The sequence below is a fragment of the Amia ocellicauda genome, chromosome 3, assembly GCF_036373705.1.
Source record: "Amia ocellicauda isolate fAmiCal2 chromosome 3, fAmiCal2.hap1, whole genome shotgun sequence".
Lineage (NCBI taxonomy): Eukaryota > Metazoa > Chordata > Actinopteri > Amiiformes > Amiidae > Amia > Amia ocellicauda.
In genome coordinates, this window is record NC_089852.1 from 4,149,285 (window position 1) to 4,166,466 (window position 17,182).

At 40.5% G+C, this 17,182-nt stretch overlaps 1 protein-coding gene across 1 annotated transcript in view; it reads left to right on the plus strand.

The window, feature by feature from the left end:
- The window catches only part of nup210 (nucleoporin 210), a 40,979-nt gene that overhangs the window by 4,222 nt on the left and 19,575 nt on the right, over nt 1–17,182 (plus strand). The window contains exons 4-20 of the mRNA XM_066697786.1: nt 245–341; nt 3,309–3,459; nt 4,974–5,106; nt 5,254–5,412; nt 5,771–5,839; nt 6,376–6,482; nt 6,884–7,024; nt 7,532–7,669; nt 8,776–8,931; nt 10,292–10,490; nt 10,958–11,103; nt 13,013–13,231; nt 15,037–15,210; nt 15,691–15,883; nt 16,109–16,215; nt 16,790–16,894; nt 16,979–17,080. Of these exons, the coding sequence (XP_066553883.1) occupies nt 245–341; nt 3,309–3,459; nt 4,974–5,106; nt 5,254–5,412; nt 5,771–5,839; nt 6,376–6,482; nt 6,884–7,024; nt 7,532–7,669; nt 8,776–8,931; nt 10,292–10,490; nt 10,958–11,103; nt 13,013–13,231; nt 15,037–15,210; nt 15,691–15,883; nt 16,109–16,215; nt 16,790–16,894; nt 16,979–17,080 (2,396 nt within the window). The remainder of the gene's footprint in view (nt 1–244; nt 342–3,308; nt 3,460–4,973; nt 5,107–5,253; nt 5,413–5,770; nt 5,840–6,375; nt 6,483–6,883; nt 7,025–7,531; nt 7,670–8,775; nt 8,932–10,291; nt 10,491–10,957; nt 11,104–13,012; nt 13,232–15,036; nt 15,211–15,690; nt 15,884–16,108; nt 16,216–16,789; nt 16,895–16,978; nt 17,081–17,182) is intronic.

The following is a 17,182-nucleotide window of genomic DNA, read 5'->3' on the forward strand; positions in this document are numbered from 1 at the left end:
CCAGAAATAACAAATTACTTTTACGAGTCGGCCAGATGTGTTTAATAGATTACGCAGTTTGGCATGTAAATAGAATGTTGAGAAACTCTTTGAAATAAGGACGTTTCTTTGTTTTCAGCAATATTATTTCATGCCATTAGTTCCATTTACGATTCCTGTAACTAAATACATTTGTTTTTTGCATTTCTTAAGATTTAGTTATTTGTTATTCATATTTTTATCTCTTTTTGTGCTTCCTCCACAGGAAATACTTTCAGTACCTTGGCAGGACTCGTTTTTGACTGGACCATAGTGAAAGATGCAGAAACCTCCAGTTTCTCAGACTCCTACAATGCACTGCGGTACAGTACCATCAACTTGATTTATGAAGTCGTATAACGTGCTCTCAAAGCTCCAGATCAGCGGTCTGGAGAACATGATCCATAAGAAACTTCAGTCTTCAGGGTTTGTTGACTGTGACTCTGCATGACCCAGTGATCTTGGGAAAGACAACCTTTCATATATACTTTATCTTCTGCATCTTTATATATCCACCCCCCTTGTACAGTGAGGGAAAAAAGTATTTGATCCCCTGCTGATTTTATACGTTTGCCCACTGACAAAGAAATGATCAGTCTATAATTTTAATGGTAGGTGTATTTTAACAGTGAGAGACAGAATAACAACAACAAAATCCAGAAAAACGCATTTCAAAAAAGTTATGAATTGATTTGCATGTTAATGAGGGAAATAAGTATTTGACCCCTTGGACTTAGTACTTGGTGGCAAAACCCTTGTTGGCAATCACAGAGGTCAGACGTTTCTTGTAGTTGGCCACCAGGTTTGCACACATCTCAGGAGGGATTTTGTCCCACTCCTCTTTGCAGATCCTCTCCAAGTCATTAAGGTTTCGAGGCTGACGTTTGGCAACTCGAACCTTCAGCTCCCTCCACAGATTTTCTATGGGATTAAGGTCTGGAGACTGGCTAGGCCACTCCAGGACCTTAATGTGCTTCTTCTTGAGCCACTCCTTTGTTGCCTTGGCTGTGTGTTTTGGGTCATTGTCATGCTGGAATACCCATCCACGACCCATTTTCAATGCCCTGGCTGAGGGAAGGAGGTTCTCACCCAAGATTTGACGGTACATGGCCCCATCCATCGTCCCTTTGATGCGGTGCAGTTGTCCTGTCCCCTTAGCAGAAAAACACCCCCAAAGCATAATGTTTCCACCTCCATGTTTGATGGTGGGGATGGTGTTCTTGGGGTCATTCCTCCTCCTCCAAACACGGTGAGTTGAGTTGATGCCAAAGAGCTCGATTTTGGTCTCATCTGACCACAACACTTTCACCCAGTTCTCCTCTGAATCATTCAGATGTTCATTGGCAAACTTCAGACGGGCCTGTACGTGTGCTTTCTTGAGCAGTGGGACCTTGCGGGCGCTGCAGGATTTCAGTCCTTCATGGCGTAGTGTGTTACCAATTGTTTTCTTGGTGACTATGGTCCCAGCTGCCTTGAGATCATTAACGAGATCCTCCCGTGTAGTTCTGGGCTGATTCCTCACCGTTCTCATGATTACTGATACTCAATAAGGTGAGATCTTGCATGGAGCCCCAGACCGAGGGAGACTGACAGTTATTTTGTGTTTCTTCCATTTGCGAATAATCGCACCAACTGTTGTCACCTTCTCAGCAAGCTGCTTGGCGATGGTCTTGTAGCCCATTCCAGCCTTGTGTAGGTCTACAATCTTGTCCCTGATATCCTTGGACAGCTCTTTGGTCATGGCCATGGTGGAGAGTTTGGAATCTGATTGATTGATTGCTTCTGTGGACAGGTGTCTTTTATACAGGTAACGAGCTGAGATTAGGAGAGTCCCTTTAAGATAGTGCTCCTAATCTCAGCTCGTTACCTGTATAAAAGACACCTGGGAGCCAGAAATCTTGCTGATTGATAGGGGATCAAATACTTATTTCCCTCATTAACATTCAAATCAATTTATAACTTTTTTGAAATGCATTTTTCTGGATTTTGTTGTTGTTATTCTGTCTCTCACTGTTAAAATACACCTACCATTAAAATTATAGACTGATCATTTCTTTGTCAGTGGGCAAATGTACAAGATCAGGAGGGGATCAAATACTTTTTTCCCTCACTGTATATTACAGCAAAGCTCTGTTAACATACTTCTTGCATTGTGTATGCCAATATGCTAGAATTAAATTTGTTTTCATAGTCATTACGGTGTATGAATTATAGATAGGAGACGTGTCTTTCTGCTGGTTTGGTAAAGTGTATGAGCATCAGGTTGGAGCGGACGTTGGTCGTGGAACGCTTGAGTGACTGTGACAAGGTAGCAATCCGTGAAATGCAGTAACGAACACATGCCAACTTCTGCTTCCCGTCTGACTAATGACTCATGTATTTTTTTTTTTTTTTTTTTTACTTTTACCAGCTTTCAGATATCAGTCTGAGGGCTTCAAACGCAGTGTGACTCATGTTATATTTACACTTGCAGCTTGTCCGTTCCTTTGAGAGAGAGCTAGACCGCAGTTATTGAGATGTGTCGCAGATGAAACACAAATGTACAAGCTGCAATTCAGCCTCTTTTCATCATACATGCTGTACAACATTGTCTCTACCACTTAGTTAATATAATGCTTCTATCCTTGGAATTGTAATGCTTGAAATGTGCAAGGGTGGCAGAAACGGGCGATTCAGATTTATAACCAAATCCATTTAGCCCCGGAAAAAAATGAACGTTGAGAACTGTAACGTGTGACACAAAAGCGCTGACCATGTGTATCGACTTCATTGTCTGATGTGGTTGGGAAAATTGGAAATAGTGTTTGCAAATAAATAGAGAAAAATCCTACATCAAGCACTCGAACAAAAAATCTGTAGAATAATAAACCTGTTGGTAGCAAAGGTTTTCCCTTCAGTCTTATGTTACAACTAGGACAAGGTGCTAATTTTCTTGACAACATAGTCTTAACAAAAAGTGCTATATAGGTGTTATATGTGTGTATGTGTGTGTGTGTGTGTTTCCAGATCAGCAGGGACACACGCACCCGGGGACACAAATGGAAATTGGGCTTCAAGGCATTCAAAACGGAAAACAGGAGACACTTCTTTACACAGAGAGGCGTCACAATCTGAACAAACTCCCCAGCGATGTGGTAGAAGCTGAAAGTTTGGGAACATTTAAAAATAGACTGGATAGGATCCTTGGATCACTTAGATATTAATGGACACCAAACGAGCACGCTGGGTCCAATGGCCTCCTCTCGTTTGTAAACTTTCTTATGTTCTTCTTATATTTTGTTTTCTTTTAGGGTGCTCAAGTTCTCAGAATCTACATACACTCCTCCGGCCTACATATCAGAAATGGAGAAAGTCGGAAAGCAAGGAGACATAATTTTGGTGTCGGGAATGAAGACGGGAAATTCCAAACTCAAAGCCAAGATACAGGAGTCGTTGTACAAGGTACGAAAGCAGAATGTGCACACAGCAAGACAAATGAGTATTGTGATATGTGCTGAGATCAATGCAACATTTTCATTGCAAATCGACACTTGTCCATTAAGAAACACAAGTGACACTTCAAGTATGAGGACTCTGTTCTAATCTCAGGATACTCAGGATAAACGGAGTACTCGACAGCCCACATTTTCCGCATTTAAACATCTGTAACTTCAACTAAGGAAATGCATATTACATGCATGTTAATTTAGTCTGCGTGTGTATAGCCTCTGCGCATTCCACTAATAAATCTTCCATCCTTTCAGAAGGACAAGACATTATAATTTTACATTTGTGCAACTTGGAAGCTCATATAAGCCATGGTTACTTGCCTAGCTGATTAGTGGAAATGTCCCAGTATTCATGAAATAAATCTATCAGTGTGTGAAGCAGGTAAGAGGCAGCATGGCGTGCCTGCAGGTAAATTGGTAGCCTGTCCAATTTCTTAGCCTCGCGATCTCAAGAAGCCTTTGTGGTAAAAATAGAAACCCTTGTTCCTATTTCAATTGTGCTGCTACCTTGCCAGCCTTCACTTGGCGTGACTTCTGGATTGTGACAGCAACATTGGTACGTAGTAAAGGAAAAAAAGGGGAATTAAATGATTGCTTATTCAAGACCACACACTCGCTTTGAGTCTACTTACTGCTGGTATGAATGTCGGGTTTGCCTGAAACCTTACAATAGCTATAAATCTCATAAGTGCCTCTTATTAAATAATTGTTCACAGTGAAGAGACTAAATGACTTAGTTTTGTGTAGTTTTCAATTTCCTGAGTCATTGTGCTTTATCCATCTATACTGCTCTTTATTTTAGATTGTATTCTTGATAATTGCAATTTAGGAAATGGCAACTCCTTCAAGCAGGTTCTACACTTGATTACCTTGTTCATTGATGCTGGTATTAATTGGCTGTAGTGTGCATTTTCTCCACAATAGGATATTTATTTTCCGCAACATGCTGTGATGGGAGATTCAATGAAAATGTTGATATCGATGTTAAAACAAAATGCTTAATTTCTTTGGCCAGTGGGTTATTTTGGTGCTGTAATCGTTTTTTTTTTTGTTTTTTTTTTTAATGATCATTAATGTTCTTGCCAAATTGACACACACTGTTGCTTTTCTAATTGTTTCTGTTCATTAATGCAGAGTTTGGATTGTAATAGATGCCAAATGTAATTAATATTCAGACGTCTTTTACAACACTTTTTACATGATTAAGGAATTAGGATTTAAAAATTGCTTGATTAGGCTTGGGGAGTATTTCCACTGTGTGATGAGTTCAGTTGAGAGAGAACCCTTTATCAGTTCAGAGTTCCTTAGTGGAATCGGTGTTGGGGAAAAACAAGTTGTCCTTTCAATGTCCATTGTAACTAAATTCCTCCCCTGTTCCTAATGTGTAACAATCTTCAAAATAGACCCCTATTGAATGCACTTCAGATTGTATTTGAAGTCTAATTCTGGGACATTTATCCTTTACAGAATGTTCCGGCTGCGGAAGTAAGACTTCTGATCTTAGAAAACATACTTCTGAGCCCTGCATATGACATCTACTTACTGGTGGGAACGTCCATTCAGTATAAAGTGCAGAAGATTCGGCAAGGAAAGATTACAGGTCTGTAACTAATTACATTAAATTGAAACAATGTCGTTCTTTCTTTAAGTTTTTGTGTTGTTGTAAGTTGAATTTTTCTTTCTACTGAGTGTGAATGTGCGTGTGTCCGTGAATGTGCGTGTGTCCTGATGGTTCACTTCTCTGCAGAGTTGGCGATGCCCTGTGATCAGTACGAGCTCCAGCTACAGAACAGCGTGTTGGGACCGGACGGGGACGCCAGCCTGCCGGTGGCAAAACTGCACCGAGCCACGTCCACCGTCACCGCTTTCCAACATGGCCAGACCAACATAGTCCTCGACCACAAGAGTATCCTTCACACGACATACGGTGTAGAGTTCAGTGTTGCTGTTGCAGCCAATAGCTCTTCAAGATCTGTCCATACGGGGGGGGGGGATTCCACGTGTCAAAACCTCTTGTGTGTGTCTCTCTCTGTGTGTCTTTCTGTCCGTCTGTCTTACCATATCATTTATCAAAAACACAACTGGAATGTATTGGTTGTGTTTAAACTGATGAAATACCCTGTGGTTTACTAGCCATGTACCACAGCTACTAATTAAGCTTATCCTATTAAAGGTGGTTAGTTTTATTAATACATTCATTCAACTATAACAACTTTGTGTCCCCACCCACACCATTTGAGCTTGTCCTTGACACAAATCAACAGGTCTTCGTATGCAGGGTGCTTCTAGATTACCAAACAGCACTTTGTACGTCGTGGATCCCGGGTATTTAGGTGTGTGATTGTACTTTTGTTGTCGATTTGTTTTCTAGATGCCGTTAATAGTATATTGAAAAAAACAAATGTGACATTTTATAGCTGAAACACGTGCTTTCTGATTTTTGCACTGCCCCCTTTTTTCATTCCATTGTCTTTCAGAACTTTATTTTGAGGATGACAAAGTTAAAGAAATAGTTTTTATTTTGGCCTTTCCAAGTGAGTTGGCCGTTCTGTTTAGTGTCAATGGAAACGGTCTGTTGCAAAGCAAAGTTGTTGCTTACAATACAAGTCAGTGAAGATCAGGGTGAAATCCAATGCATGCATTTCAGATACAATTTAAACCACGTATCGTAGGTATTTAAATTTCTATTTAAGCAACAAGTTTTTATTTTTTATTTAATAAAATGTGGATACAGGTTAATACTGTAAATAGTCTCTCTAAATCATAATAATATCATACAAGAGGAAAACCAGGTCTGTGCTAACATATTGTATTATATCTACAATGTTTTATGTTGTTTTAAATTTCTTCCTCATTTTAATGTTAATAGGATTTAAAATTCAGCCAGGTGACAGATGGGTCCTTGAAACGGGAAGAATGTATGAAATCCTCATTGAAGTGTTCGATAAATCGAGCAATAAGATACATTTGTCCGATGTAAGTGGTTTTATTTACAAAAAAAAACATTATATTGCTTAGGGATAATTTATTTTAACTCTTAAATACGCTTTAATGTCACAAATCTAGATTTTGAAAGCTAGGAACAACCCAGTGATGCCGTTGCTTACAATGCAAGTCGATGAAAGTGACTTATTCTCTTGCAGTCCTCTTGCAGTGGACTTGTAGGACTGAATTTATGTCTCCAAAACGGCTCTGTTGACACGAGCAACTTGTCGGCTGGAAGCTCATAGAATTTAGTGATGAACATTAAACTGGAACCCTTGATTAATCTGATAAAGCTCTGCATGGTCTTGGTCCCCGACTTGAGGTTTTAATGGGGGTATTCGTCTTCTCTCTGGATTGAAGTTTACACCGTTGATTTATTTAATGGCTTCCAGAACATCCGGATCGAAGCGGCGTTTCCCAAGGAGTATTTCAAGGTGCTGGAGTCATCTCTGAACGGCTCGTACCACCGAGTGAAGGCCCTGAAGAAGGGGCAGACGGGGATCGATGGGGCGCTCACATCGGTGGTCGACCAGGTGAGTGCGCGGAAAATGTTTTAAATGATGACGGTGATGAAATGGATCAATCTAAGAATGTACGGTTTATTCAACTGCCGTTACATTCGCGTTAAAGCCGGTGACTCACTGCTGATGAAAACTGTGGGAATTCAACTTCTAACCAGAAGATTTGAAGATATCCTTCTTTGATTATATGTGACTTTCAGATTGATTTTTGGACTACAATTTGGCAGGTCTTTTCATATTAAACCCTTTAGATAACTTCTAGGTAGCTTTTTCATTGGACTTTGTTACTTCTGAGCAAATATCCTCCATGTTGCTGTTCTGTTTAAAGACGATTGTATTATTTATACTGGTTTTGTTCCCCCTCCCTTTCTTTTTAGATTCGTGACGAGCAGCTTTGATACGAACTTGAATAATTTAAATTTCAAAACTGAATATTAAGCCTCTGTGTATGAAAAGGAAGCGAATGGAAATTAAGTCAGGATTCATGTCTTGCTATAATGTGTCTGATTTGTCTTTCAGGATGGAGGAGTGCATGTTTTCCCCATTCCAGTCCGCAACCAACAGGATGTCGAAATTTATAATCCCATAGTACTGACTCCAAGAATTTTAACATTCCCATGGCAACCCAAAGTGGGAGCGTATCAGTACACAATAAAGGTATTTGTGAAACGCTGATTTTAATGCAATTAAAGCCACCTGAGTCCCATTGCCTCATTGATATCATTTGTAAGGTTACCCAGGTGGCTGGATGCTTCATGCGCATCATTTTATATGCGCACAAATAAATAACCGTTTAAAAAAAAAAGGCGGATTGTGCTGCGGCTTTGAATTGCCAAGTGTTTACAGGCTTTTGTGTGAGCGGCATCAGACTGTATAGTCTAAAATTGAAGTCCTAAGTGGCTAGGGGAAAATTTTAAGATGATCATTTCATGGGCTTCAGGAGAGGAGCCTGTGCGTAAAGTAACGGATTGCGTATCTACTGACTGATGTGAGAGACTTGAACCTGGCCGATGATGGAGTAGCAGAGAGATTTCAATCTATAAAGATGAGGTCTGTTGTATGTGTCGTCTGTGTATCTAAATCCCATTTTGACAAGACGGGACAATGGCTGAGCGCATACTGACCAGATTTATAGTCTTTGTCAATTTAAAACCAACTGCAGCCCCACGGTGTGTTTTCTTGAATTGTTTGCTTTTAACATTTGAAATCCCAGTTTATCTGATTTTTCCTAAATGACCACCATTTTATATCGATGTGTGCTGACACTATTTTGATGCACATTTGTTGACCTTTGTACAGCAGAAGAAAAGATCCCTCTCTGAGACACTTTTTTATTTTTTTCTTGCTCCACTACATTTAAAATTGAATGTTTGAAATGATGGGTGCTCAAGCATTAAGAATTGATCAGTAATACCCATCGAAAAGGAAATTGCCCGAGGCTGCAAATAGATTTTTTTTTTTTTTTTTTGTAGTACCGATCTTGTGCATAACTCTCATCGCAAAACATTTTTCTTCCTGATGCAACTGTTCAGACGATTTGCAAATCATAAAACGTAATGGAGGCAAATCTGACTAATGGCGAAAATGTAATGCCGAGAAGAGTTATAAAATGGAAATCGGCAAAGTTTATATATTATAGACTATCCTCTTGTCTGTAGTTCCCCAGGGTGTGTCTTTCATATACAACTGTTCATTGAGCTGTCGTAGTCTGTATCGCACTCGGAGAACTCTTTTGACTTTGGTGTTTTGTTGCTCTGTAAAAGGCCGATGGAGGCAGTGGGAACTTCACCTGGTCCTCCTCCAATCAAGCTGTGGCGACGGTGACCGTTAAAGGAGTTATGACAACTGTCAGCGATATAGGCATCAGCGTTATACAGGCGCATGACGTTCAAAACCCCTTGCATTACGGAGAGATGAAGGTGAGTCCCTTTTTTACTGCTGGGGTATGGATTAGTCTTGCTTTGCTTTAATCCCTCTGTCACTTTGCCTTTCTGGGTCAGATTGTTGTCCTTTGTGGTCAATTCCTGATTCTACAAATTTTTCCTGTAAAAATACAAACCCTACAAAGTGACTTTAAATTTGCATGTACTTATGGATGTTGCCGCCTTCTCGAAATACCTTGTTTACAGAGAAACATCCTAAATATGCAAGGTCAGAAGGATTGAAGAGAGACTTGCAATTGTATCACTTCCTGTTATGTAGAAAATGTAACAATCGTCTGGTCCTGCATCGTTATCCATTTCAGGTTTATGAGTTGCAGATACTAGCTGTGACCCAGACGCATTTCACAGGGAGAGGAAGATTATTTGAGGCACACCATCCCTTACTCTCCACTCTGGTCTCCTTCAGTCTGACCTGAGAGGCGATCACAGGGTCATTAGCTGAGAACTACAGCGAAATTTTGGTTTGTTCCAAATTGAGAGAGAAAGACATTGCTTTAGAAACACTAAATTTGTGCAATACATGTGGAAAATTAATTATCGTGCACAACTCTTCTGCACACGAAATACTACTCTGTAAAATAAGTTCTCTCTGACCTTTGGAAAACATTTGGTCAGTTGTTTTTTTTCCTATTTTTAGCAAGGGCATTTCAAAATACCTTGTTAAGGAACATTCATTAAAAGGATACAGGTTTAACTTGGACCATAACCCTGAGCACCATATGGGCAGCCTGCACGCCCCGCGGCTGTTATACAGATGGTTAAAAAAACTTGAGTATTTAGAGAAAGTTTTCAATTACTGCCTGCTTTGTGAAAACTGCTCTGATCCATCTGTTCTGATGGAGCCAGAAGGAGCAATTATCTAATGCAAATGCATGTGAAAATATTTCCTCAAAACTCATCTGTATGTGTATTTATATTTAAAGAAAGTGAAGCTCATTCCAGTCATGCACCATTCCGGAACTAGAATATCTGAACTATGAATAAAATTCCATCGATTGTCGTCACTAAGTTGGTTTTAAGGCTGTAAACCACCTCTGAATCTGAGATTTTATTTACCAACTTCAAACAAAATCTAAATAAATGAAATTGATTGACAATACTTGTATAAATTAAAACAAATTTAATGATCTGGGCTGCTTTAAGTACATTCCTTATGTTGTTTGAGTGTGGATCCTTTGGAGTGAAGAAATACAAAAATCTTCACTACTTTTTTCAAATTATGATTATTAATATTTCGGAAATGTTTTCTTTGACATGAGAGGCAGGTCACTATTTTAATTTATGCCTGATACCATTTTTCATAACTCTTCTCTCCCCCCCACCCCCATCTGTAAAGGTCTATGTGATTGAACCGATTGTGATGGACTTCACTCCATGTCAAGTTGAGGCCCGGGTCGGCCAAACACTAGACCTTCCTCTCAGGATATTTGGCCTCCTCAACGTGGAGACCAATGAACGGGTCACACTCAGCGACTGCTCCCATTTTGACTTGGCTGTGGAAGTCGAGAATCCAGGGGTCTTCAAGCTCTTGGAAGGTAATGACCCCCCAGAAAAGGGGTCTTTGTAGCTTTGCAAAGTATCCAAAACCTAAAACTCGTCCCTATCAAATTTGTATTGTTTTTATTTTAATATTCTACTGGACAGGATTTTATGTCCATGACTTTTCTAATTCCTTCTGGAAACATCACTGCAAACCACATAATCCTGATTTAATTAAATAACGCTCAGCCCCTGCATTACCGAAGCTGCTGAAATATCTGTGCCGTTTTGGATTGATTGTTTTAGAGGGGCGTCAATATCTGTGATGTGTGTCGCCTGTTATGAGCACTTCTCATATCTAGGCAAGATACGTCCATCTAGATAAAATACATTAGTGATTTGTATGATCTTGTGAGTGTATAGAATTGAATGCAGTCTTCTTTGGCTGAAGAATGCCTGGTATGTATTGATGCCGTAAGAGATTGCCAGGGTGTGTCAAATTGTGGTTTATCTCCTCACGCAGGGAGACTGAGGCCAGGCCAGGACTACTGTAGTGGTGTGACTGTGCAAGCTGTGGCCCCCGGCTACACCCCCCTGCTCGTCAGTTATACACATGGCCACGTTCACCTGAGTGCCAGAATTACCATCGCCACCTACCAACCGCTCAGAGTAAGTGTTTTTATTGTGTGTCTGTGTCCGTGTCTGTGTGTGTGTATGCAGTCATAAGTGTTCACACCCTCGATTTGAAATGGTTATTTTGTGGTTAATGGAGTTTAATTAATCTTGTTCAATAAAGTATACTATACCATTGATATATTTCTGGAGTTTGTTGAGCACTGGTTCGTAGAACGAGTTCAGCCTCGGCAGGGTGTGTAAACGTTCGACCGCCACACCATTGATTCCTGTAAGTGAATCGCCAAAGAACATCGCTTCCAAACACGGTGTGAATCATTCTGTCTATAATTGTATTTCTCTATATAAAATAACGTGTCTGTTCGGAGTGGCTAAATACCTCTGTTGGGGTGAGCATTACTTCTGAAACACAGAAATCAGTTAATGTTTTGGTAAAACACGTTCCCCTGAGAGGATTCATTCTATAGAGAAGCTTGTGATTATATTATTGTTAATTTGTTTCCAGAAAGTAAAGATCTTCATATTGTAATGGTCTGTTTGTTTGGGTATCATATCCTCTTTCACATCTCATCATCTTCTACCCACTGTCCTATAGCCACTAATTTTTTTTTGTTAAAATTCAGTCCGTGCTTTTAACCTAAATGGCATTGTATCTGATATCCCATGGGGATCAATTATCTCGATCTTGTTTCTCACCACTATATTAAGCAATGTATACAAGAAACTAAGACCTGCAATTAGAGTGTGAAAGAATCGATGAGTTACGGTTTAATTACCTGAAGCTCATGCAATTAGCGAGCGGATGCTCCTTCATTTGAACCTGCTTCACACGGCTGCGTTCTCCTTTCTTCTGAAGCCCGTTGCCAACGCATGCTTTTTAAAATAATTTACTCGACCGGAATTTACTCTCTCCGGGTCCGAAATTGATGTTCTCCTTTTTAAGAGACCGAAATATATAATTACCTACACTTAAAATCCCATTTACTGTACATTTGAGTAATGCTATTAGCGTCCACTTTAGACATGCTTTTTTAGTTTGTAAAATTATTAATTTTAGATTTTTTTAATTTTTTTTTATGTATTGTGATTTTTTTTCTCTTAAACATCCAGATCTTAGCACTTGTATTAATATTAATTGGCCTAATACAAACTAATTAAAGTATTCTGAACTGTGATGCCACAATGCTGTGCAGAACCCAGAGACTTGACATTGGACATTTTACTACATCAGTAGATCACCTACATCAGTTTAAACCAGGGGTGTCAGACTCCAGTCCTGGGGGGCTGCAGTGTCTGCTGGTTTTCGTTCCAGCCCATCTCTCAGGTCCATAATTGGTCAAATTAAACAATTAACTGGATTAATTTAACGCCTTTCCAGACTCTGAAATCTTCAGTGGGTTCAATGTTTTGAGTAATTGACACATGGTAAGGCACTGGCTATTAAAATAAAAAATGAAGGTTTTAGATAAGCCTACCTGAGTCAATAATGAGTTGACTTAATTAATTAATTGGGAGCTCCTGTTAGAACAAAAACCAGCAGACACCCCATGCTTAAACCCTATCAACATATCTCAACCCCAACATTAGTACTTGAACCTAGGCCCATACAATTCTCCACCCAATTGAGTTAACTTGGTAAAAACACTAACCTTAACAGAAGTCTGAGTTTACTGGGACCCCAGCCCTAATCCTAACCCAAACCAAAATGTAACCATAACTTAATCACTAAACCTAATTTCTGTGCAAATGTTTCGTTACATTGCTCAAAACAATATTGTTAAAACAACCTAAATATAACCATAAAACCATTTCTAGCTCCATCTGTATCAATTAAAAAGCTAAATTATCAGATTTTCAGTTTTATCCTTTTTTGCTTTGCAGGCATGTCAGTCCGTAAGATCAAAAAGGTCAAGCGTTTTCAAAAGTAACTTTTTTAACTTTTCAGGCAATAGATCCGGTTTCTGTTGCCCTTGTGACGCTGGGCTCATCTAAAGACATGCTGTTTGAAGGAGGACCGAAGCCATGGGTTCTGGAGCCGTCCAAGTTCTTCAGGAACCTCACAGCTGAGGACACGGACAGCGTCAGCCTTGCACTGTTTGGGCCCGCGTCTCGAAACTACTTCCAGCACTGGGTTAGAGCCACCTGCAGAGCACTGGGGGAGCAGGTGAGGGAGACTTTGTGTTGTTGTTGTTGTTGTTGTTGTTGAAAGCTGCAGTGTTAAATTATGTGAAAGATGTTTAAATCTATACAGTGAGGGGAAAAAAGTATTTGATCTCCTGCTGATTTTGTACGTTTGCTCACTGACAAAGAAATGATCAGTCTATAATTTTAATGGTAGGTGTATTTTAACCGTGAGAGACCAGAATAACAACAAAAAAATCCAGAAAAACACATTTCAAAAAAGTTATACATTGATTTGCATGTTAATGAGGGAAATAAGTATTTGATCCCTTGGATTTAGTACTTGGTGGCAAAACCCTTGTTGGCAATCACAGAGGTCAGACGTTTCTTGTAGTTGGCCACCAGGTTTGCACACATCTCGGGAGGGATTTTGTCCCACTCCTCTTTGCAGATCCTCTCCAAGTCATTAAGGTTTCGAGGCTGACGTTTGGCAACTCGAACCTTCAGCTCCCTCCACAGATTTTCTATGGGATTAAGGTCTGGAGACTGGCTAGGCCACTCCAGGACCTTAATGTGCTTCTTCTTGAGCCACTCCTTTGTTGCCTTGGCTGTGTGTTTTGGGTCATTGTCATGCTGGAATACCCATCCACGACCCATTTTCAATGCCCTGGATGAGGGAAGGAGGTTCTCACCCAAGATTTGACGGTACATGGCCCCGTCCATCGTCCCTTTGATGCGGTGCAGTTGTCCTGTCCCCTTAGCAGAAAAACACCCCCAAAGCATAATGTTTCCACCTCCATGTTTGACGGTGGGGATGGTGTTCTTGGGGTCATTCCTCCTCCTCCAAACACGGTGAGTTGAGTTGATGCCAAAGAGATCAATTTTGGTCTCATCTGACCACAACACTTTCACCCAGTTCTCCTCTGAATCATTCAGATGTTCATTGGCAAACTTCAGACGGGCCTGTACATGTGCTTTCTTGAGCAGGGGGACCTTGCGGGCGCTGCAGGATTTCAGTCCTTCACGGCGTAGTGTGTTACCAATTGTTTTCTTGGTGACTATGGTCCCAGCTGCCTTGAGATCATTAACGAGATCCTCCCGTGTAGTTCTGGGCTGATTCCTCACCGTTCTCATGATTACTGATACTCAATAAGGTGAGATCTTGCATGGAGCCCCGGACCGAGGGAGACTGACAGTTATTTTGTGTTTCTTCCATTTGTGAATAATCGCACCAACTGTTGTCACCTTCTCACCAAGCTGCTTGGCGATGGTCTTGTAGCCCATTCCAGCCTTGTGTAGGTCTACAATCTTGTCCCTGACATCCTTGGACAGCTCTTTGGTCTTGGCCATGTTTGAGAGTTTGGAATCTGATTGATTGATTGCTTCTGTGGACAGGTGTCTTTTATACAGGTAACGAGCTGAGATTAGGAGCTCTCCCTTTAAGAGAGTGCTCCTAATCTCAGCTCGTTACCTGTATAAAAGACACCTGGGAGCCAGAAATCTTGCTGATTGATAGGGGATCAAATACTTATTTCCCTCATTAACATGCAAATCAATTTATAACTTTTTTGAAATGCGTTTTTCTGGATTTTTTTGTTGTTATTCTGTCTCTCACTGTTAAAATACACCTACCATTAAAATTATAGACTGATCATTTCTTTGTCAGTGGGCAAACGTACAAAATCAGCAGGGGATCAAATACTTTTTTTCCTCACTGTATCTATATGTGAAAGTGCTCCCCCTAACCCCCCAGCTAGAGAGACTTTGCTAGTTTAAGTTTAGTTTAAGGGGGGAGGTGGAGAGTTTTATTTTAGATAATGTAAATATAATGTACGTTTCCTCCCACAGGTTCTGGCCGTGACTGTGGGGAACCAGCCCAGCTTGACGAACCCCTTCCCTGCAGTGGAGCCCGCCGTGGTGAAGTTCGTGTGTGCCCCCCCGTCCCGCCTCACGCTGGTCCCCATCTACACCAACCCCCAGCTGGACCTCTCCTGCCCGTTACTGCAGCAGAACAAACAAGTGGTGAGCCTGGGCCAAACCAGAGTCTGGATTCAGTTCAAATCCAACCGAGATCTCCACTCTTAAACCAAACTACTAATTGGCCTAATCAGAGCTTACATCATAGTTTTAAACCATTGGAGAGGTCAAATGAAGTGTATAAGGCACCCGCATTCTCCCACTTTCTCCGAGTTAAACAGTTTTCAAAGTCGAATGAAGCAAATTATGAATTCAGTTATGGTTTTAATGTAATAGTTTTTAATTTTAATTAATTTGTTGAATGCAGTCGGATCAAAAAACACCTGGACAGTGAGTCCCCAGCACCCTAAGCTCTTGATTTTACTCCGTAGAAAGGTGGTTGTGTTTGTTTGACAGTAACGATTTGCAGAGGACAGATTTGTATTCATACGATGCTTGAGTGATTTATTGGTTTTCTGGCCATGACGTTTCTGAAGAGACAGTCGTTTCCTAATCTTTTGAGAGCGCCTTGTCTTTGATCTATAGGTGCCCGTTTCCAACTATCGCAACCCTGTGTTGGACCTGGCAGCCTACGACCAGCAAGGACGCAAATTTGATAACTTCAGTTCCTTGAGTATTTTCTGGGAGTCAACGAAGGTCTCCTTAGCCAGTATCGAGCCCACAATGCCGATGGAGCTGTCTGTGAAGGAGGACAGACACGGGCAGAAGAAGCTACATGGTACATATATCAACAAAAGAGAAGGAACAGAAAACTCTAAACTGTGAAAATATTTTCTTCACTTTTTGGTTAAATTAAAATTGTTTTCCATTAATCACTTACAGACATGTTTATAGGTTTGCTCACTTAGGTCTTGAGGTTATTGTGTTTAAATGACGGATCATGAATGTCAAAGACGCGTCTCGTTGGAAGCGTTCTATCTAAGACGAGTCGTGTTTGTTTCAGGTCGTCAGACGGTGCTGGTGCATCGCGCGTCTGGGATCACAGCCATCACAGTGTCGGCCACTGGATACCAGGTTTCTCACCTCAACGCAGCGAAAGTGAACAGTCCGGTACGACGATGCATAAGTTCTATGAGTTTTTAAAGCAGGTTTAACATACAGCTCGACACGCACAGTCTTATTTTGTGGTTAGAGGATGGCAAGTTAGTTTACAGCACGTGGTTTATATCCGTTGATCTCAGGAAGTTGTGGGCTTCAGTAATCTCTGCCCGTGCTCCAGCAAACATGCTGTAATTAACAACAGCCCATAGTTCTCCATAACAACCCTGCACTAAACAAGTGTCAACAATGTTTTATTATTTCTATATTATTATACATATATGTATATGTGTGTGTGTATTTATCTATAGGTGTGTATGTATGTATATGAATACATTATAAAGGGTTGGTTAGTTTATTTGTGGTAGTTTTTTTTATTTTAAAGCATTTGGATTTTCCTGCGTTTAGTTTACCCTGATCTTTCTTGTAGTGCAGATTTTAAAATCAAATATAACGTTTGTATTAACTTTAACCTGAGCACTGTTCTAGCTTTTACACTCCAGGAAGTTAATAAATCTCAAACTTGGTTTATTAAAAAGATGTGAAGTGGTCGAGTGTTTTTCAATTCCCCTCATCGTTATTTCAGTATGACCCCCTATCTCCAGTGTCTGCTACCCTTGAGCTCTTGCTGGTGGAAGATGTGAAAGTTTTTCCCGAAGCCATCACTATATATAACCACCCAGACGTGCGGGTAAGAGATTAATTTATTTTTAAGATGTTAACTTTCTCACAGGATTTTGTGAGTCTCATATATTGAATCTGCGTTGCCTTGCAGGCGGAACTGGCGTTCAGGCAGGGCTCGGGGTATTTTTTTGTCAACACGAGCATTGCAGGTGTTGCAAACATTGCCTACCACGAATCAAAGGGAACAGCAGAGGTACGTAAATAAATGTATCTGTCTCTAAGTGTGAGGCGCATATTAATATTAAGGTATTGTTCTGCAGCAGCGGTTTCATGTTTGCTGGTCACGTATGTTTTT